Raw genomic sequence first — 21,487 nt, forward strand, 5'->3', positions numbered from 1 at the left:
GTATGATTATTAAGGCACGTATTGCAAGCTGGCAATATTATTTATAGAAAACAAGAGTTATACCTTGCAAAGTCGTAAGGGTTGTAAAGTTGTTTTGCTATAATTAAGGGAGAGAATGTTATGCTTCATTTCAAATCTAAAGGCTTAGGTTGTGGAATGTTAATAACTTAGTCAAAGAAACATAGTGTGTTCTTAAAATTCGATTATGATTACAACATTCCTCCTCACAATTCGAATTTTGAGGACATAGCAAATAAAACATTATGGCGGAAGATTGATGAAGTATCAAATCTTTATGTAAAACATTTTGCATCGTGTCCCATACGCTTCGGGTATTGGATTGATTGCAAATGCTATAATATTTGACCATTCTAAATTTTTCCAAATGTTTAGTGCATTTAGAGGGAAAAAGGACAAGAATTGTTTTTGACTAAAATAATTAAACAACTATCAAAGGACAATCCAAAGTGCGCCGAGGATTGGTCGCTTGTGAGTAGTTGGAAGTATAGTATTGGAAAATATGGCAATGTTTCCATATTGGATGGACCATATCGACATTATTATGAATAGATAAGATTCTATTAAGAATGAGTTGTCATATGGAAAATATGGAAACGTTTCCACATTGGGAATTGAATATTGAAAATCTATGACTAGATTAGAAACTTTTATGCAAAAGGATGTTCGAAGGAATGTACTTTGAGTGAGAGACATCATATCTAAGGAATTGTATTGTAACAATCTCTGATAGAGGACTTTGTAATTTCATTGGCAATAGTCATTGTGATTTTTTGTGCTATGACATTACGAAAGGGTTGTTGCATAAAATGTTAGAATCTAGCATATTCTATAAGTGGCAAGAATTTGATATTCTTACACTTATGAAAAAGGAATAGGAGTTGTGAAATGAGAATGATTGGAAATGTGTTCAATTTGATCTATTTCACAAAGTAAGAACCATAGGTAAACATTGTGTGCATGCTAAGAGCATGGGACAAGTGTAATAATTCAGGTAAGAAGTTGATTAACCGAAACGACAAATAATGAGTAATCAATATGGTGATAAATAAAAGGTGTTTCATTTATGCTCAAAGGTTTGAGGCTATATGGGATTAGTATTATTCTTGTGTTTCACTTTGCATGTTTTGACTTCCAGAACAATTTAATTGGTTAAGAACAGTCAAATTATTCAAACAGGCCAAGGTCGTTCATATGTTGGAAGTAGATATGAAAGAAGACTGTCATGAATTGGTGAGTGGATTGTCTAAAGTGTATTAGACATAAGCAAATGTTTGCTGCAACATTCATGAGTGCTTATGAATATGATTTGAGCATTGGATTAAACCCATGCTCACTTGGATCACTCCATGAATTGTATCACGAGTGATTGGTGAGAAGATAACATCTTATATTCTTGAAACCGAGATGTGTGAGTTGTATCTTGCAAATCGGTTGCACATTGATAATATGTAAACGCACCAGTAACTTGGTGTTATAAAACGTATTGTTGTGTGTAATTCGGTGAGTGAGTGAAAGCAAGCATTGTATCAAATTTTATCCGTTCCTTTTATCCAAAGTAGGATAAAAGCGATATCTTTGGGCCCCTTGATGATTTAATGATGACAAACGTAAATGCTCGGCCGGGCTAGGGCTAATTTGATTTGTTCAATTAGTCAGTCGTCATAAATCGGAAGTCGAGAAATAGTACAAAGAGAATGATTTGAAATCATGTCTCATACGATATCTATAATGGAGGAATATATGATCCCTTATCTTAAGGACACGCGTATATGATAGGATCAGAGTTGACAGCGGCTTTGGAAAGCTACGATTGCAGATCAGGATCTGAAGTCATACGCATAATAGTTATTAGACTTATCCAAGTGGGAGACTGTTGGATTAGTGTCTAAGTCCATAACTATTTTGGTATGTACTTGACCCGATGGTGCATGGTCCTTTTGGGTTGCCTTCACCAAAGCAACTTGATAGGATGAATTATGGAGAGAAAGATTAAATATGATTTATTAATATATTATGAGAATAATATATTAAAGGAGAAATCATATTGTTTAATTAATATTATTCAATAATTAATTGGTAATTAGTTTTGTGACTAAAAGAGATTAATTAAACATAAGGGACTGGAATTGTAATTATAAGATAATTGCAATTTGGGCCATGGATTGCCTTATATTAAGGATTGGACGAATTCTATGGGGAAACCCATGAAGAAATCGTCCAAGGCCTTAAGGAAAGGGATCCATGGGTTGCTTAGGGCTTAAGCATCCAAATTAGGGTTGCCTTGTTAGATAACCCTAATAGCCTAACTATATATACATCCCTTATGACCCAAAAACTTGATTAAGCATCCTTCTAGGGTTTCACATGTTTTAGGGCAGCCTCCATCCTCTCTCCTCCTCATCCTCTTGCTCTTGGTGTTTGTGAACCATTAGAGGAGTGACATTTGTGACTCTAAGCTTTCTAAAGTCAATACAAGAAGGATTTGGGATTGTTATTGCTACATAACAATCAAGGTAATAAGTTAAACCCATTCTTATGTTAATATGATTACTTGTATGCTAGAATTAGGGTTTATAGTCTTGGATAACTTGCATGTACAATAGAGAAACCTAGATCCAAACATTAGGGTTTGTATGAGCACATAGGATGTTCTTATGACCAAAACCCATCACATCTTGTCACAATAGGGTCCTTCACCCCGATGAAGTCTGGCACCGCACATCCCCTGAAATCCTTGAAAGAGAGCGTGTAAGTCCCTGACTGACCGGATACCATGTCACTCTTGAATGCCCTAGGCGACCCTCCATCAACTCAATGATCCCTTCCTTGATTGACCCGGAAATAACCAGGGTCGCCTCAAGGATGCCACTCATAATCTCAGATACGAAGAACCCGCACAATCCGTCGTCAACAGGCTCGGAACCTGTACCTGAACCAGACCCAGACCCTGAACCTCCTGCTCCGTGATGTGTCACCGCCATTCTAAAACAAAACACATAATCTTTAGGGTCATACATAATATCGAGAGGTCTCACACTCTGCCACTCTTGGTTCCCCCAGATCCCTAAGAGTCAAGTACGGATCCTCTACTTTTAGTAGTATGGGCCCATACTACCTTCCACATCTATCCGTACTATCCCCTTAATTTACCTTGGTTTCCCAAAGTCGCTTCCAATCTATGTATATGATTCTCAATCAAATAATATTTGGTACTAATCTCATCTTAGGCTTGCCCTAGGGTAATCCCCAACCCAGTATCCGCCATTAGCTACATAAGAAGTCCCTCCTATCTCTCCCTAACTAGCTCGCAACTACCATTACATATTACTAAGACTAGATAATTCTTCGAATGAGAGGTCCTACCCTACAACAGTTGGAACTAAACATGAGCTGCAAAATAGGGCTAGACCTAACCTTCTGAAATCATTGAGTCCTCATAATATGTAACTTAATGTACTCGTTTACTAGTTAATTAAAGATAACTAGGACTCCTAAAAGCACAAAGCAAGCTGCACTCGAGTATTGAGTAACCAAAACCAAGTATATCTAATTCAGGCTATTATATCACTGACTAATCAGTACTAGCATACAATGCAATAAGCACATACAACAGGCATATAAGGCATCCTTCCTAGATCCTTAGCCCTAATCTAACATGCAATTCTCATACATATAGCAAGCATACAAGGCATCCTTCCTAGATCACTAGCCCTAATCTAGCATGCAGTTCTCACAATCATATCACAACATGACATGTATGGGTATCTTAGGGAGAAATTATTTTAGCTCATCTGATTGCACGCATCACACACCTTGTTCTTTCTCAAAACTCTTAATTTTAAATTTTGATTTTTTTTTTTGTAAAAACCTTCCAAACCCCCGATTTGAGTTCAGACACCCCCGAAGCTATGTCCGAATCCCTCAAACAAAGGCTTTGATACCAAATTGTAACATCCGAAAATTTAAGACCAAAAATATTATTTTTAAATAAACAATTATAAAACCATTTGTCTGAAAACAACCATAGTATCAACTTATATCAACTCTCAAGTATCAATAGTCAAAACATGTCATGATAAAATAACATCAGAGTAACAATCCCAAAGATCTCCAGTGTGGAAAATGCAGTGTGATGGGTTACGATCATGCCGGCTCCTTTCCCTTCGAAGAGGAAGTATCTGAAACCAAAACCGAAAACCGTAAGCACAAAGCTTTGTGAGTTCCCCCATCATACCACATAATCACATACTACCAGGCATATCTGGGTGCCTGACCTACCCTGTCGGGCATATCTAGGTGCCCAACCTACCCTGTCTAGCATATCTGGACGCTCGACCTACCTTGCAAGCATATATGGGTGCTCGACCTACCCTGCCAGGCATTTCTGGGTGCCTGACCTACCCTCCGGTGTATCTCAACCGACTATAAGGAATATTTCACCCCTACCACTACCACATAATACATAACATAAACATGCTGTCAGGCATATCTGGGTGCCCAACCTAACTTGTCGGTTCTTCCAACCGATAACGGGGTCTATCTCACCCCTCCTACCTCTACCACATAATATCATACCATACTAGCACATAACGCATAACAGATAGTGGCATACCAGACAATTATCACAAAGACAATCATCTAAACTATAATCAGCTACTAGTGGGCCAACATTGGTGCCATTGATCCACTTCTACTGGAAGGTAACTCACCTCGATAACTGGGAATTGCTGTAAAAACTCATGCTCTGAAATCAACCCCTCTCAGACTCTCACATATAAACATTCCCTTTAATAATCCTTCCATACTCATGACTCCTTAAGGGTCAACTTTGGTCAAAGTCAAAGTCAAAGTCAACACTCTGGTCAAAGTCAACTTTCCGGGTTGACTCAACTCGTCGAGTTGGCCCATCAACTCGCCGAGTTTCATCATCCATAAAACCCTGGAAATCATGATCCAACTCGCCGAGTTCCTCCTTATGATAGAGTAGAGACTTATCAAAACAACTCGTTAATTTCCTCCTTGGACTTGTTGAGTTCTTTAGTTTTCAAAACACCAAAAAACCTTTTGCCAACTCGTTGAGTCATCTCCTAGACTCGCTGAGTTTGCTCAGTGAATAGAAAAGGTCGGAGGACCACGATCCAACTTGATGAGTTGGATGAACAACTCGTCAAGTTCTTTTAGTCTAAATCCATCCAGTCACTTCCAATCGAGTTCAATGCTTCCAGACCATAGATCTGGTCCCCTAGGGCTGATATATCATGTAAAGTTCCTATGTTTCCTTGCATCCATGGACTACTTGGCTCAAAAGGCCAAAAAGGATGGTCTATGTAACACTGTAAATTTTCAAACAAAATTTTCATTTTAGAAATCACATAATTCTAATAACATAGTTTAGAAAACCCCAAATGAAAATGTTTTCAAAAACACATATTCAGAAAATTCTTTTAAACATAATCCAGGATCCTCATAATGTGACTCCGCCTCGTGTGTACAATCAAGTCGACGCCTTCCTGTGATCCTGAGAAGTACCTGAAACACATAACACATAACACATAACCGGTAAGCACGAAGCTTAGTAAGTTCCCCAAAATACCACACATATCTCAATAGCCTCTCATAGCTATACTTGAATAAGACCCTCCGGTCAATGTATCTCAGTGGGACCCTCCGGTCCCACAACTCGGGTGGACCCTCCGATCCTAACTCAGTAAGCTTAGAATAATACACATCATAAATCACAAATACATAATGCAGGATATCACAATACTCAATATAGACACATAAAACCCTCCGATCACACAAAGATTACCACTCTAGTGAAGTATAATGAGAAGACTCACCTCGTAAGAAAATCGGATAACCTCGAACTCAAATCACTGGTTTAGCCTCTGCCTAACACATACGATAATTATCTCTAATTAATAACAAATCTCAAAGAAGCTAGACTAACCCTCTACAGACTCACAGAAGGATGAAAGCCCATTTTACCCTTCCATGGCCTTAATAGTCAACAAATTGATCAAACCCTAAAAGTCAACTAAAAGTCAACGACAACGCTTATGTTGCGCGTTCAAGCCCTCTACGTTAGGCATACTCTTTTGACATGCATGTATAAGGGATTCTCGACCCTACACTACATGTATTGGGATTACGCTCAGTGTACGCCCCAATTTTGCTTTTTCTACTTGTTTTGTCTTAATCCGTTAAGACCTTAGCTCAAATCTCAGATCTGGACTCCCTAAAGGCTCATACTCCATAAATTCTATTACTTTAAGCCTTTTCATGACTGATAAAGTCACAAACACCAAAACTCTCACTCTTTATTCTCAAGAATGCTCATATCTGATGCATGGGTTGGTTTACACATCCAAGTCTCGATTTTTATGACTCTACATCACTAAAAACACTCAAAGGAGCTGATAATAAGCTCTGGAGCTCAATATCTCATAAAGCATTCAACTTTGGGACCAAAACCCTATAAAAAACTAAAATGATACACAAATCAAAAGAATGAGAAAGCTTTTAGCTTTATACCTCTAACTGAAGCTCCAACCACAGATAAGCTCAGATCCAAAGCCTAGACTCCCACTCCATCCTCTTCAAAGCTCATTCTTCACTCCAAGGAAACACAAGACCACTTAATAGCTCACAAATGGACACATAAGCTCAAGGGACAAGAAATTAGGGTTTGAGAGAGTTGATGTCTGGGAATGGTGGCCAGAAATGAGGCCATCATGTACTTTAAATTGGGACACATCCTAAATTAGGGTTTTCACTCTGGGCCTAGTACGCCCAACATAGCCTCGGGTACGCCCAACGTACTAGGTGGATTCCGCATAAAAACATGCACATGAGTACGCTAAGTATACCATGCGTACACCCCGCGTACTCATTTACCACTTTTTTCTCATATAAGCGCCAAACTTGACAATCACCAATAGAACAAGGGTTTATAAAGTATACCTGCTCTTGGGATGTTACAATTCTCCCCCACTAGAATCAGACTTCGCCCTCAAAGTCATGTTCCGGAAATAACTCTGGATACTGCTCGCGTATCTCGGACTCCGACTCCTAAGTCCACTCGGATCCCTTCCGATGTTGCCACTGGACCTGAACTAGGGGCACCTCTTTGTTCCTTAAAGCCTTCACTTTCTGATGCATGATCGCTATTGTCCTCTCAATATAATTCAGGCTCGCATCCACCTGAATGTCCTCTAACGGTACCACCACCGTCTCATCGGCTACACACTTCCTCAACTAAGACACGTGGAAGGTGTTATGAATATGACTCAACTCTGCAGGTAGCTCCAGCCGGTAAGCTACCTTACCTACTCTGTCGATCACTCTAAAAGGACCAATGTATCAGGGCCCCAGCTTGCCCCGTTTCCTTAATTGGATCACCCATTTACATGGGGATACCTTCAGGAGGACAAAATCTCCAACCTGGAACTCTAGCTCGTATCGCCGCCGATCTGCATAACTCTTCTGACGACTCTAGGCTATGAGTAACCTCTGTTTGACCTGTTGAATCTGCTCGGTTGTCTTTAGCACTATGTTAGTGCCACCCATCACTCATTGCCCTACCTCTCCCCAACAGATGGGAGTCTGGCACCTCCTCCCATGTAATAGCTCAAAGGGAGGCATGACAATACTGGAATGGTGGATGTTATTGTAAGAAAACTCATCCAAGGGAAAATAGGTGTCCCAAATTCCTCTGAAGTCCATGACACATGCACGTAGCATATCCTCGAGCGTTTGAATCGTCCACTCACTCTACCCGTCTGTCTGCGGGTGATATACAATACTGAAATGCAACCGGGTACCTAACTCCTCATGAAACTTCTTCCAGAACCTAGAAGTAAAGCACACATCTCGATCTGAAATTATCGAGGCCGACACACCATGCCATTCTACCACCTTTTTCACATAAAACTTGGTCAGTCTCTCTGCAGAATAGATCTCACTGATGGCCAAAAAGTGAGCAGTCTTCGTTAACTAGTTTATAATCACCCATATCGCGTCAACCCCACGTGCAGTCCTCGGTAGCTTGGTGATAAAATCCATCGAAATCTATTCCCACTTCCAATGGGGAATCTCTAGAGGCTGCAATGGGCCATGTGGATGCTGGTGCTCCACCTTAACTCGGCGACAAGTCAAGCACCTCTCAACTACTCATCCCACGTCTCTCTTCATATAGGGCCACCAATAATCTCTCTTCAAGTCCAAATACATCTTAGTGGCCCCTGGATGGATCAAGAATCTTGATCTATGTGCCTCGTCCATCAGTATACGCCGAGCTCCACCCATATAGGGCACCCAAATCCACCCAAGAAAATCATAAGCCCATGACTATCCATTTCAAACTCAGAAACCTACCCAATCCCCTGCTCCCTCTTGCGGTTCTCCGTTCTCACGACCTCCACTTGGGCCTCTTAAATGGTATCAAAGATTGGAGTCATCATTGTCATCCGCATACACACATCTCGGATCGGAGCACTCGCTGCTCAGCGGCTTAGGTCATCGACTACCACATTATCCTTGCCCGGATGATATAAGATCCCGTAGTCATAGTCTTTCACTACATCCAACCACCTCCTCTACCTCATATTCAGGTTGGGCTAATCCATGAGGTACTTCAGGCTCTTTTGGTTTGTATATATGGTACATCGGACTCCATACAGATAGTGGCGCCAAATCTTAAGGGAGAACAACACCGCCCCAGCTCCAGGTCGTGGGTGGGATACCTTGTCTCATGAGGCTTCAGCTGCATCGATGCACATGCTATCACGTGACCCCTCTGCATTAACAACACATCCATCACGGATATAGAAGCATCACAATCAATAACTCAATGTGGCTTCACACAATCTCTGGCGAAGAGTCTCAAATGAGGCCTACTGCTTGGGCCCCCAAGCAAAAGTAACACCCTTCCGGGTCAATCTGGTGAGAGGGACGACAATCTGGGACAAATCTCTGATAAATCTCCGATAGTAGCCGCACTAAACCCAAAAAACTCTTGATCTCGGTCGGGGATCTTAGCACCTCCCATCTCATAACCGCCTCAATCTTGGCCGGGTCGACCAGTATCCCATTCTGATTAATGAGGTGTCCCAAGAACTAGACCTCTTGTAACCAGAAATCACACTTGGAGAATTTGGCATAAAGACTTTCTGCCCTCAGTACTCTAAGGATCTCTCTAAGATGTTCCTCATGCTGCTCTCTAGATCTCGAATACACCAAAATATCATCGATGAACATGATCATTGATCGATCCAACATAGGCCTGTACACCCGTTTCATGAGGTCCATGAACACTGCTGGTGCGTTGGTGAGCCCGAAAGGCATCACCATAAACTCGTAGTACCCATAATGAGTCTTAAAGGCCGGATTCTGGATATCTTCTCGCAGACTCTCATATGATGATATCCATACCTCAAATCAATCTTGGAAAACCAAGATGCTCCCTGCAACTGATCGAACAGATCGTCGATCCTCGGTAGTGGATAACGGTTCTTGACCGTCAGCTTGTTCGACTCCAGGTAATCAATACATGTCCGGTGTGAACCATTCTTTTTCTTGACAAGAAGGTTCGGCACTCCCAATGGGGAGCTACTCGGTTTGATAAAACCCTTCCCCAGCAGCTCCTGGAGCTGTGAGGATAACTCCTACATCTTTGGTGGTGCAAGGCAATAATGTGCCTTGGAAATAGGCGTCGCTCTCGGAACCAAATCGATCCGGAACTTCACCTGCCTCTCAGGAGGCACAGTTGACAACTCTTCGGGAAAAACATCCAGAAACTCGCACACTATTGGAACATCGGCGATAGAACTCGGCCTCACTGTGGCAACCCGCGTATCCATCACATACGCCAAAAAGCCCATACAAACATGCTGTAGACTTTGTCTCGCTTTGGCAACAAAGCAGAAAGCTGATCTAGATCTAGTACCCTCTCCATACACCGTAAGCACTCCCTCACTAGGGTCTCGTATAGTCACTTACTGATGCTCACAGTCGATCAGAACCTCAAACCGACTCAATCAGTCCATGCCCATTATGACACAGACATCACCCATAACGATTGGTACCAGGTCTATCGGGAACTCAACACCAAAAATCTCTAGTACACACCCCCAGATCACATCAGTAGCAAAAACTGCATGCTTGTCGGCCATAGAAACCCTCATAGGTCGACTCAACGCCTCACGTCGGATACTGACATGACAAATAAAAGCTAACAACATGAAGGATCAGCTCACACCTGAGTCAAATATCACCAAGGTAGGTACAGAATTCACAAGAAAAGTACATACACATAGCACAATATATGCAGCACATATCTCAAAAGAATATAAATAAAGAATACGTACCGACCACAACGTCAGGTGCTGCGTGGACCTCCTCCGCTGTCAGCTGAAAGGCTCTCCCACGAACCCTCAGTGTCCCGACCTTTGTTGGTCGACTCTCAGTAGCATGCAAAGTAGTAGGTGCAGATCCCTGTGCTAATCCCTGATGAAGCTGGGGGGAACTCGGTCTTCCGATGGCCGGTCTGGTTGTAGTGAAAGCAAACTGCAAATCCCTTGGGGAATCCGTCGCCATGTGCCCCTGTTTTCCATATTTGTAGCAAATCCCCATGCGACATGATCTGTCGTGACTCTTTCTGCAGTTGCCACAAGTGCAGCCCTTCTGGCCCCAGTCCTCGTATCAGCGGGCTTCACCCTCTTCATCGCCGGTCCCTACCCTAAGACTCCTCCTCCTCCCTAGTCTGTAACTCTAGCTCAATCTCCCTCCGTCTTGCATTGGTCTGAAGCTCAACCAATGTCCTGTATGATGAGTTCGCCACAAACTCTCGTATATCCCTCCTTAATATGCTCGGAAATCGGCTCACACATGCCTGCTTAGTGGAAACGTGCTAAGAGCAAAACAACACCCTCTCGTGAAAAATCCTCGTAATCTCAGTCACTGATTCTATCTTCTGCTTGAGAGATAGAAAATCTTGGGCCAAACGTTCCCTTTCCACTGGGGAAACATACTTATCTCGGAATAATTGAGTGAACCTCTCCCATGTCACTACAACATGATCTGTCGGAGTAAAACTGGTAGTCACAAACTTCCACAAGTCCTTCGCCTCTACGCGAAGCTGGTTCAGCGCAAACTGAACCCTCAAGTGATCAGGACATGAACATGTGTAAAACACCCCTCGATATCGGAGGTACATCTCATAGTAGCAATCAAATCCTATGTACCATCAAACTCTGGTGGCTTCATGTTGCTGAAGTCCCAAAACAACATCGAGTCACCTCCCTGTGGCCTAGCAATGGCGACAGTTGTGGTTGGCTACAACAGCAGCTGCCTCAGTAACAGCGGTATATCGCTCATGAATGGTATCAATCAGTGTGGTCTTAATAGACCCAAACATCTTAGGAATTGCCTCTTGAATGGCTGCGGCCACCTCCTCGAGAATCATCCTGCATATCTCGTCATCACTAGTCCCACTGCTCCCGGGGTTGTGGCGTGTACCCACCATGATGTCTCTGAAACACAACATGAAAAAACATTAGAGTCTCGCTCGAGCATACTCACACTCGATCACCTGTCCCTACTTGTTCCTTAGCATCTTAAGGATTCTTACTTGGGTTGCCGACAAATCCGGTGCTTTTAGTAGTATGGGCGCAATTCTACCTTTCACACCAACTTGTAGTCACCCCAAGTTCTCCTCCTAGGATCCTAGTTCACAAGTACTCTAACTCTCAAGAATAACAAACTACCCTCTCAGTAGATCTCTCATATGTTCATCTAGGTATCTCTCCTAGATTATCTTTCGACTCATAACTCTCTCTAAGTGATTCCTGCTATATACTCTTACTCAGCACATACTCATAGCACATAACAGATAGAAACGACTCCTAGGCTAAGGCATCACAAATAAGGCAACTCTAGCCCTACATATGAATTACTTAGCCTATCCTCTACCATGCATCACTAATATCTCAAAAATATCTCGTAAAACAAATAAGTAAGGGTATTTTAGGAAATCACCATTCGACTTTAGGTTGATTGTACACACTACTCCAACTTGGTTTCTCTTAAAACTCTTTCTCATTTTAGAAAAATCATTTCTTTTGAAATTTTTTCCCAAATCCTCAGCTTGAGTTCAGACATACCCGAAGGTACACCCGAATACCTCAAATCAAGGCTCTGATACCAACTTGTAACACCGTAAATTTTCAAACAAATATTTCATTTTAGAAATAACATAATTCTCATAACATAGTTCACAAAACCCCAAATGACAATGTTTTCAAAAACACATATTCAAAAAACTATTTTAAACAAAATCTAGGATCCTCATAATGTGACTCCGCCTCGTGTGTACAATCAAGCCGGCACATTCCCGTGATCATGAGAAGTACCTGAAACACATAACACATAACACAGTAAGCACGAAGCTTAGTGATTTCCATAAAATACCACATATATCTCATTAGCCTCTTATGTCTATACTTGAATAAGACCCTCCGGTCAATGTGTCTCAGTGGGACCCTCCGGTACCACAACTCGGGTGGACCCTCCGGTCCTAACTCAGTAAGCTTAGAATAATACACATCATAAATCACAAAGACATAATGCAGGATATCACAATACTCAATATAAACACATAAAACCCTCCGGTCGCACAAAGATTACCATTCTAGGGAAGTATAGTGAGAAGACTCACCTCGTAAGAAAATTGGATAACCTCGAACGCAAATCACCGGTTTAGCCTCCGCCTAACACATACGATAATTATCTCTAATTAATAACGGATCTCCAAGAAGCTATACTAACCCTTCTACACACTCACAGAAGGATAAAAGTCCATTTTACCCTTCCATGGCCTTAATAGTCCATAAATTAACCAAGCTCTAAAAGTCAACTAAAAGTCAATGGCAGCGTGTACGCTGCGTGTATAAGCCCTCTACGTTGGGCGTACTCTTTTGACATGCATGCATCGGGGATTTTCAACCCTACACTGCGCGTACTAGGATTATGCTTAGCGTACGCCCCAGTTTTGCTCTTTCTACTTGTTTGGTCTTAATCCGTTAAGACCTTAGCTCAAATCTCAGATATAAACTCCCTAAAGGCTCATACTCCATAGAGTCTGTAACTTTAAGCCTTCGCATGGCTGATAAAGTCACAAACATCAAAACTCTCACTCTCTATTCTCAAGAATGCTCATATCTCATGCATTGGTTGGTTTACACATCTAAGTCTCGATTTTTATTACTCTACATCACTAAAAACACTTAAAGGAGCTTATATTAAGCTCTAGAGCTCAATATGTCATAAAGCAGTCTACCACATATTAGCTCCAACCACAGATAAGCTTTGGGACCAAAACTCTAAAATGAACTAAAATGATGCATAAATCAGAATGGTGAGAAAGCTTTGAGCTTTATATGTCTAGCTGAAGCTCCAACCACATATAAGCTCAGATCCACAAATAGGAGCTTTATACCTCAAATGAACCAGAAATGGAGCTCAACTTCTAAATCTACTCTTCTCCTTCACGTCCTTGATCCTTCTTCTAGAATCCTTTTGTTCAAATCCACAAAGAATGCACAAAAATGGCTTAAAACACTCAAAAAGTGAAACTAGGGTTTCGTGGCTAGGGTTGGGACAATGGAGGCTGAAGGTGAGGCCAGGTTAAGGTGTTTAAATAGGGTGCAAAATGCTGAAAATTAGGGTTTCATTCTGCCAGGCCAACTCATCGAGTTTAGGCTCTCAACTTATCGAGTAGACTTCATAACCCGCATCCAACTTCCATCTCTACTCGACGAGTTTGGGGCCTCCAACTCGTCGAGTTTCTATACAAAAATGAATAAATTTGATTTAAATACATACCAAGAACTGGGCATTACAATTACTCACTATGATACACTTTCAATTATTTAATATGATTATTGGATGTTTAGAACGAATTAAAAGTAAAAACAATTTCCTATCATTTTTGGGATGTTACATTCCCCACCCTCGATGCACTAGACGAGAGTTTTAGGATATCTACACGTAGTGCACGAGAAACTATTCATAAATTTTGCAGATCTATCATATATTTATACGGTCAACGATATTTACATCATCCTACTTCTAGTGATATACAAAAGTTGTATGCTCATCATGCGAATGTGCATGGCTTCTATAACACCAAATTCATGGTACTTTTCATTTTTTACCGTTGGTATGTAAATGTTTTGCAGATTTGGTCCCTAGGGGTAGTTTTGCCAATTTCGAAAATTTAGCGGTATGTGGGGCGTACTTCTCGTACGTAGGGTATACGCACCCAAGGGACAAACCCTAAATTTCAGGGTGTTTAAACAACATTATGACCCATGATCCTCTCATTTCCCAGCCTGCATTGCTCTTTGAGTCCCATTACGAAACCCTAGCCCCTCTTGAGGAGATTTGACCCTCATGTGTGTGTTTTTAGTGTATGTTGGTGAGATTTGAGGAAACGAAGGTTGGAAGAAGGAGCCTTGATCAAAGGAGAACTTGTGAATCCAAACTTAACACATCCTTTCCAGCTTCATTGAGGTATAAAGCTTGGAACTTGCTCCTTGTATGCTTAGATCTAGTCTTGATGAAGTTTTGGTCCCTTTTTAGTCCTATGATGAGATCTAGTGGGTTTCCTCCACTACAAAAGTTAGGAGTTGCTTTTCTTGATGTTTTTGAGGTCCCTAGTCCATAAAGTTAGCATCTTGATGGTTGTGGATCAATCATGCATGTGTTTAGGTCGATTTGGTGAAAGTAGAATGCTAAAGTAAGGTTTGGGCTCTTTTAAGCCATGCAAAGGCTCTATGTTCACGATTTTATGGATTAAGACGTTCCACAAGACTTACATATGAAGTTTGGACGTTTGGTTGCAATACAAAGCACTTAATGGAAAAAGTGCTTAATGACACGTATGATGGGCGTACGTTGCCAAGCCCCCAATCCAGTATGCGGCCTAGTACATTGGGCGTATGTCTGGTACGCACAACATACTAGGCCTGATCCTTGGGCTTTGCGGTTTGGGTCGTTTTTAGGTTATTAGGGTTGTGAGCCTTGTCGAGCCACTAGCCTTAGTTGGATTTGGGCCTTGTATCTATTGGGTCATAGTTGGACCTTAGCTTTATAGGTTGGACCATTATTGGGTTAAGCTAGTTGGGCCCAATAAGGGAAAAGTTAGAATAGTATTTTACCGTAGAGGCTGAGGGTGTAGGGTTGGGGACCACAGTTATGAATTTTGACCTAATTATTAATTAGGGTATTGTTTGATTGATTAGCGCATGGTTTTTTCCGGATTAGCAGTCCGAGCATTTATCTGATTTTCAGCAGTCTGAGGTGAGTCTCCTCACCGTGCTTAACGGGTTGAAGGCACCAATGTCGGGCCATGATTTGTTATGGTTATGATGTTAGTTGTTTGTGTGTCTCTTGCATGTGTATTATGTGATATGTATATCGGAAGGTATTCGATGTCAGGCGGGTCCTGATGAGTGTATTTCATGTTATTTGTCTTACTGATTCTTGCATATGTTTTATGTATCTGTATGAATGTCGGGTGGGGCCTGGTGAATATGATGAGGTGAGGTCCATCTCATGTTAATGACATATCTGTTCCGGACGGGGCCAATGGTTGTTGGGCATGGCCCTTTGTATGTTTGATATGTATGATATGAGTTAGTTTGGGGAACTCACTAAGCTTCGTGCTTACGGTTTTCAGTTTATGTTTTAGGTACTTTCGGATCGAAGGGGAATTGCTCGGGATGATCGTATCGCACACACCATATTGTTCCACATTTTGTTGACTTGATGTACTTAGATGATTATTGTCATACTCTAATTTTCTTTTATGGTTTTATGAACACGTTTTGGATGATACTTTTATTATTATAAAATTGAAATTTTAGTCTTAAATTTTGGGACGTTATAGTTTCACTGGGATGTTAGGAAGTTTAGATTACATGCACTGGAGATGGAATATGTTTCCAAAAACTTATCATGGCCAATACACAAAGGGCAATTGTCATTATTGGATGGTCGTACTTGAAACTGTAACCTACATGATTTGTGGTTATGACATGACTACTTTGGTAGTCCCGATTCGATTAATGATATAAATATTCTCAATAATTTACCAATGTTCAACAAAAGGTATGACAATACTACCCCAATTCTTCATTTGTACTCCATAATACAAATTTGGGTATTATCTTATCAATAGTACCAAAATCTTGATTGACAATCTCGATCTTAATGTGTCACCGAAAGATAAATTAGAAGGTCAGTTTTCGGACGAAGACCGGTTGCTTTAGTTATGATGTGGTTTTTTATGTATTAAGTCATATTTTTATGTATTAAGTTATGGTTTAATTTATTAAGTTGTATTTTAAATTTTAATTTATTGTAATTTTTTTTATTTAATATGAAATGTTTATGTTGTAAAAAAAAATATAATTTATTTAAGTTTGAAAAAAAAAATAATAAATACATCTAATGTGTTAGTTGCTACCACTCCTAATAAAATGGTAAGGAAAAACACAAATAATAGAATTGATGTGGTAGGAAAAAAAAATAATTAAACTTTAAAAGGTAATTGTGTTAAGGATACACCACTTTCTTCAACCTTATAAAAGGTGAATATCGTTTTATCTTAAAGTTAAACTTTAAAAGGTAACTTCTTGGATCGAGAATACATAGAGGTGCATGCATGGTCCATTGAGCAATAACACCAGTGGGATACCTTTAAGATCCTCTTACTTTTTGGTCCCTCGTCTGCACATACAGTTGATGTTTGCAGGCTCTATCTAAGATCCCTCTTTAGTACCACACCTTTTCCTTGAGGGTGACCATCCTGCAAATTAACCTCATCCTGTTCATTACCATTCTTAATATAAGACCTCGTTGTTATTGTTAAAAATAAAAGATAGTGTGATTATAACTTGCTTAGATCCATGTAAGTTGAAACTTTGTAAATTTCATTTGTAATTAATAGATCTCATGCACCATTTTGTGTCCAGTTTTAGAGCTAGTTAATTAACATCTGGATTCATACAGCAATACAGCATTGATGAATGATTTAGAATTATATTGTTTTAATTTAGTATTTTTATCCCAAATTAGGTTATGTGCATTCTAAACTAGGGTTTGTTGCAGAATGTACAGTGTTTATCTAAGTATTCCAAATTTGCTCGGATAAATTGTTTTAAGGATTCTAGGGTTTTGTAAACCAAGCATTCAAAATAATTTGGGTTCGTTTTCAAGGGTTTGTAACTTGGCGACATTAAGGTGGATGTATTGATCATGAAGATCTATCGTTTATGTGAAGTAGCTTTCTGCAACAAGAGCTAAGTGGTCCCAACCCAAGACACCCCATCCATCCATATTAACTCACATGTAGTAAGGAAATAAAGAACGGAATGACCTATATAACCAATTTCATCAATCAAAGATTGTTCAGTTTGTGGTGAACACTTATCTACATCACTTGTCGGTGACATTGACACCACTAACGCAAAATTTTCCAATCTTTAGTCGACTTAATTTCTTAATTTGGCGTCCAGCACCAACAGAATAAAAACCCACGTTGATAACATTCTTGAATTGTGTGGTTTACTGCAGAAATATTCAAAGTGAGATTCTTCTGTAGCTCATAAAACAAAGATCAAAGAGGTTGTGTTTGTTTAACTGTTGATTTCCTGAAGTAAATATAACGAGCCGACAGCTGCCCCGCGAATGTGAGTTCATTTTCTTAATTATGATCTGCGTGTGTAGTTTTCGATGAAACTATGACTAATTGATCGTAAGTTATCTGTTTGTTCTCGTTCATTTTGTTGAAAGACTGTGTGATCGATATTTTCCCGAGTCGTTAATTAGATTGGTTTTCAAAAATTAGGGTTTCAATCTAGATAAATCTAACTTAAGACGATCAACAATACCCATGTTTTGGAATGTTTTCCAGATTAAGGATTCAATCTGCCAATGGTGAAAAAAGTAAGATGATCAACAATACTTATGATCAAGAAGGTTATGCCAAACGACAAAAGCTATCAAACCCTAATATGATCTCGAGACAATACGCAGGTTTCCAGAATCCAAGAATTGTGAGGGTATCACAGGCTTTCGGAGGAAAAGACAGGCATAGCAAGGTTTGGACAGTTAAAGGAGTGAGAGACCGAAGAATTAGGCTTTCCATACCTACAGCTATTCAATTATATCACCTTCAAGATCAGCTCGGGTTAACTCAACCGAGCAAGGTGATAGATTGGTTGCTTGATGTCACTAAAGATGATATTGATAAGCTTCCACCCCTGCAAATGGCACAAGAAGATTTCAAGCGATTCCATCTTCCACCCACTATTGTTCCTCACAATTTCAATTCTACACAACTTACTTTTTCTCCACTCTACAACAGTACTCCCATTAATGATCACCAGAGAATGGAAGGGAAGGAAGCTATACTTTCTTTTTCTCCATTCTTCAATACTCCCAGTTATGATCATCAAAGAACGGAAGGGAAGGATGTTATCATAGAAAACAAGTGGAATTCTTACAATTATCAGGACTCTGATCAGCAGTTTTCGAACCTATCTTTATCAAGATCTGATAAAAAACTAGATACTTACACATCGCTATTCCCTTCTTCATCCGCTCCTCCATTCGAGCCACATATTTTCTCGTGTTTTTCTGGCCCCGCAAATCCTTCATTCTTTCCTCCTTACGTAATGCCATTTGAATTGTTGAGCTCGAGTTCTCCATGCGTACCACCGAATTCTCTTGTGCAGGTACCCCTCAACCTCATCGACACTCAAGTGAAAGTACCGTTCGGGTTGAATATGAATTCTAAGATTAGTTCACAAAGCAATAATAACAATGGTTGATGGCTTAGCATTTTGAAGAAGAGACAAATATCAAATATGTAAGTACGTAATAATTAATGTTTCTCGTAATGAAGTTTGGTGTGTAACTGGGTCGATTAATATTAAAGAATCAATATTTCCGACAAACATATATTGTACTCGCTCTAATGTGATGAGAAATACCAGAACTACAATAATGGACGATTATAATATAAATATATCAAGAGAAATAAGTTGGTATGTATATATATTTTTATCATTTATAACAAATGATGAATATTCGTGCAAAATTATAGTCTTTGCAAAATATTACTAATGTTTTGTTTGTAATGAAAAGGTACGTTACGTAGCTTCACCTAATCATGTACAATTTGTGTTACGATTTTTTGTGGAAATTTTTAAAAAATTCTTATTATTTTAGAAAAATTAAAATTGATTTCGAAATAAATTGAGTAGAAAAACCCAAAAAAATATAAAAAATAAATAAATAAATAAATAAATAAAGACAAATTTCTTCACTTTCATTCTTTTTGACATGTCCATTAGGTAATAAAACTAAATCGATATTTTTTTTCAAAATAATAAGATTTTTTACAGATTTATTCAAATTTTATATATAATCTAATAATGTATTTTTATGTATTTATTAAGTATTTATATATATATATATAAAAGTATTTGAGGTATTTTTATATAATTTTTAAGTATTTATATGTATTTTTTAGATATTTTTAAGTGTATATATATATATATATATATATATATATATATATATATATATATATATATATATATATATATATATATATATATGTATTTTTTTAAGATTTTTTTTTAAGTATTTTATGTATTTCAAATGTATAAATGTAATATTAACATATTTATATGAACTCTAAAGTATTTTTACGTACTTTATGTATTTTGGTATATTATTTTACGTATTTATTTATTTTTATGTATGTTTTATGTTTGTATATGTATTTATTTTATGTATTTTTATATATTTTGGTTTTGTTTTACGTATTTATGTTTTTTTAAATTCAAGTTTCAATGTAAGCTAACTATTAGACATTATAAATGAATAAAAAAATACTAGTGTACTTCAAAATAAACATTTTTCAATGATGATCATTAACAATCAATATCATTTTTGCAGGTGAATTCTTCCCTTTTATCTTTAATTCAGTTTGTAAATGAACAAAGTTTATGAATATCTTTATTAATGACAAAGATATTCATAAATTTTGTTTATCTTCAAACTAAAATCAAGAAAAAAAAACAATAATTTACTTGCAAAATGGCGTGGATTGATATGGATCGTCTTTGAAAAATGTTTATTTTAAAATACTCCAATATTTTTTTCTTCATTTACAGTATCTAATAGTTAGCTTATAATGTTAGTTGAAGTAAAAAAAAATCCAAAAATACGTAAAACAAATATACCAAAATACATAAAAAATACTTAAAACATACATATAAATACAAAAAAATATGTTTATTGTAACAACCCAAATTTTCAACACAAATATCCAGGGAATTATCATATTTTTTCTTATAAATTGAGGAATTCTACTCTTTTAAAAACATTTTACATCTCGGGATTAGAATCGGGGTTATACTAAAATTCTATCTATTATATAAGCAACAAGGAAAAATAAAAGTAAAATAACAAGCTAGTCTAAGTCTTTGTGCTCTTATCTTCTTACGTACATTGGCTGCTACCTGAACCTACAAAATATGAAACATCTCTACAACATATGAGACATCTCTACAACATCAGACAACAAAGTATGATTTTTTTCAAAAGATTTCTTTTTTCTTAACAACAAAAGTCATTAAAACTGAGTTATTAAGGAGCTGGGGAAACAAAAACAAACGTTATACGACTATATAGAGGAAAACCAGTAGCTAATATATTAATTACTACATCATAACCCACAATATATTTGCTTGAACTAAAATTTCCAGTCTTGTTCTTAATGTCTTGTTCTTAATCTAGTTGTTGAAAAAAGAAAGTTGACTTTATACGCCAAATATGCACTTTTCACTACAAGAAAAAAAAGACATGGTGACGACAAATGTCATCGCTATAGGTCCAAACATCATCACCAAAAATCTGTGCGGAAACATGTCGTTGATAGAACTAGGTGTCTTTGCCATAGTCTTGTCATTATAAAAACTTATGACTGTCATTATCACACTGCAAGAATACGAATCTATGCCGACGACGGTTGTCGTCGCTAAAAGTCAATTTATGCCGACGCCAAGTCGTTTGCACACCCTTTGCAAACTTTGACTAAATTTTTTTGTCCATGACATTTGTGCCGACGATAAGTCGTCACTACATGTCTGACAGGAACGACAAAATTTTTCGCGGTATATTGTAATTCTAGACCGACGACTTGTAGTTGGGATAGGTATCGAAAAATATATTTTCTATTTATTTTAAATACATGTTCCAGAAATACAATACATCGTCGTTTTATGTAAGCTATGCCGACGACATGTCATCGACAAGCCACGTGGCGATCCGCGTGAAACATCTATCCCGACGATAAGTCGTCTACACAGGGTTTTAATTTCTAATTTTT

At 38.6% G+C, this 21,487-nt stretch overlaps 1 protein-coding gene across 1 annotated transcript; it reads left to right on the plus strand.

The window, feature by feature from the left end:
- Positions 1 to 17,516: 17,516 nt before the first annotated feature.
- Positions 17,517 to 19,276, plus strand: LOC111905008 (transcription factor TCP10). The gene has a single exon (XM_052763976.1). The coding sequence runs from the start codon at positions 17,988 to 17,990 to the stop codon at positions 18,915 to 18,917; it is 930 nt and encodes a 309-aa protein (XP_052619936.1). The 5' UTR covers positions 17,517 to 17,987; the 3' UTR covers positions 18,918 to 19,276.
- The last annotated feature ends 2,211 nt before the right edge of the window (positions 19,277 to 21,487 follow it).

Source organism: Lactuca sativa, chromosome 5 (assembly GCF_002870075.4).
Source record: "Lactuca sativa cultivar Salinas chromosome 5, Lsat_Salinas_v11, whole genome shotgun sequence".
Classification (NCBI taxonomy): Eukaryota; Viridiplantae; Streptophyta; class Magnoliopsida; order Asterales; family Asteraceae; genus Lactuca; species Lactuca sativa.

Bases quoted from the DNA above. Each gene is read 5' to 3' on its own strand.
- LOC111905008 (XM_052763976.1), top strand. From the start codon at position 17,988: ATGTTTTCCAGATTAAGGATTCAATCTGCCAATGGTGAAAAAAGTAAG.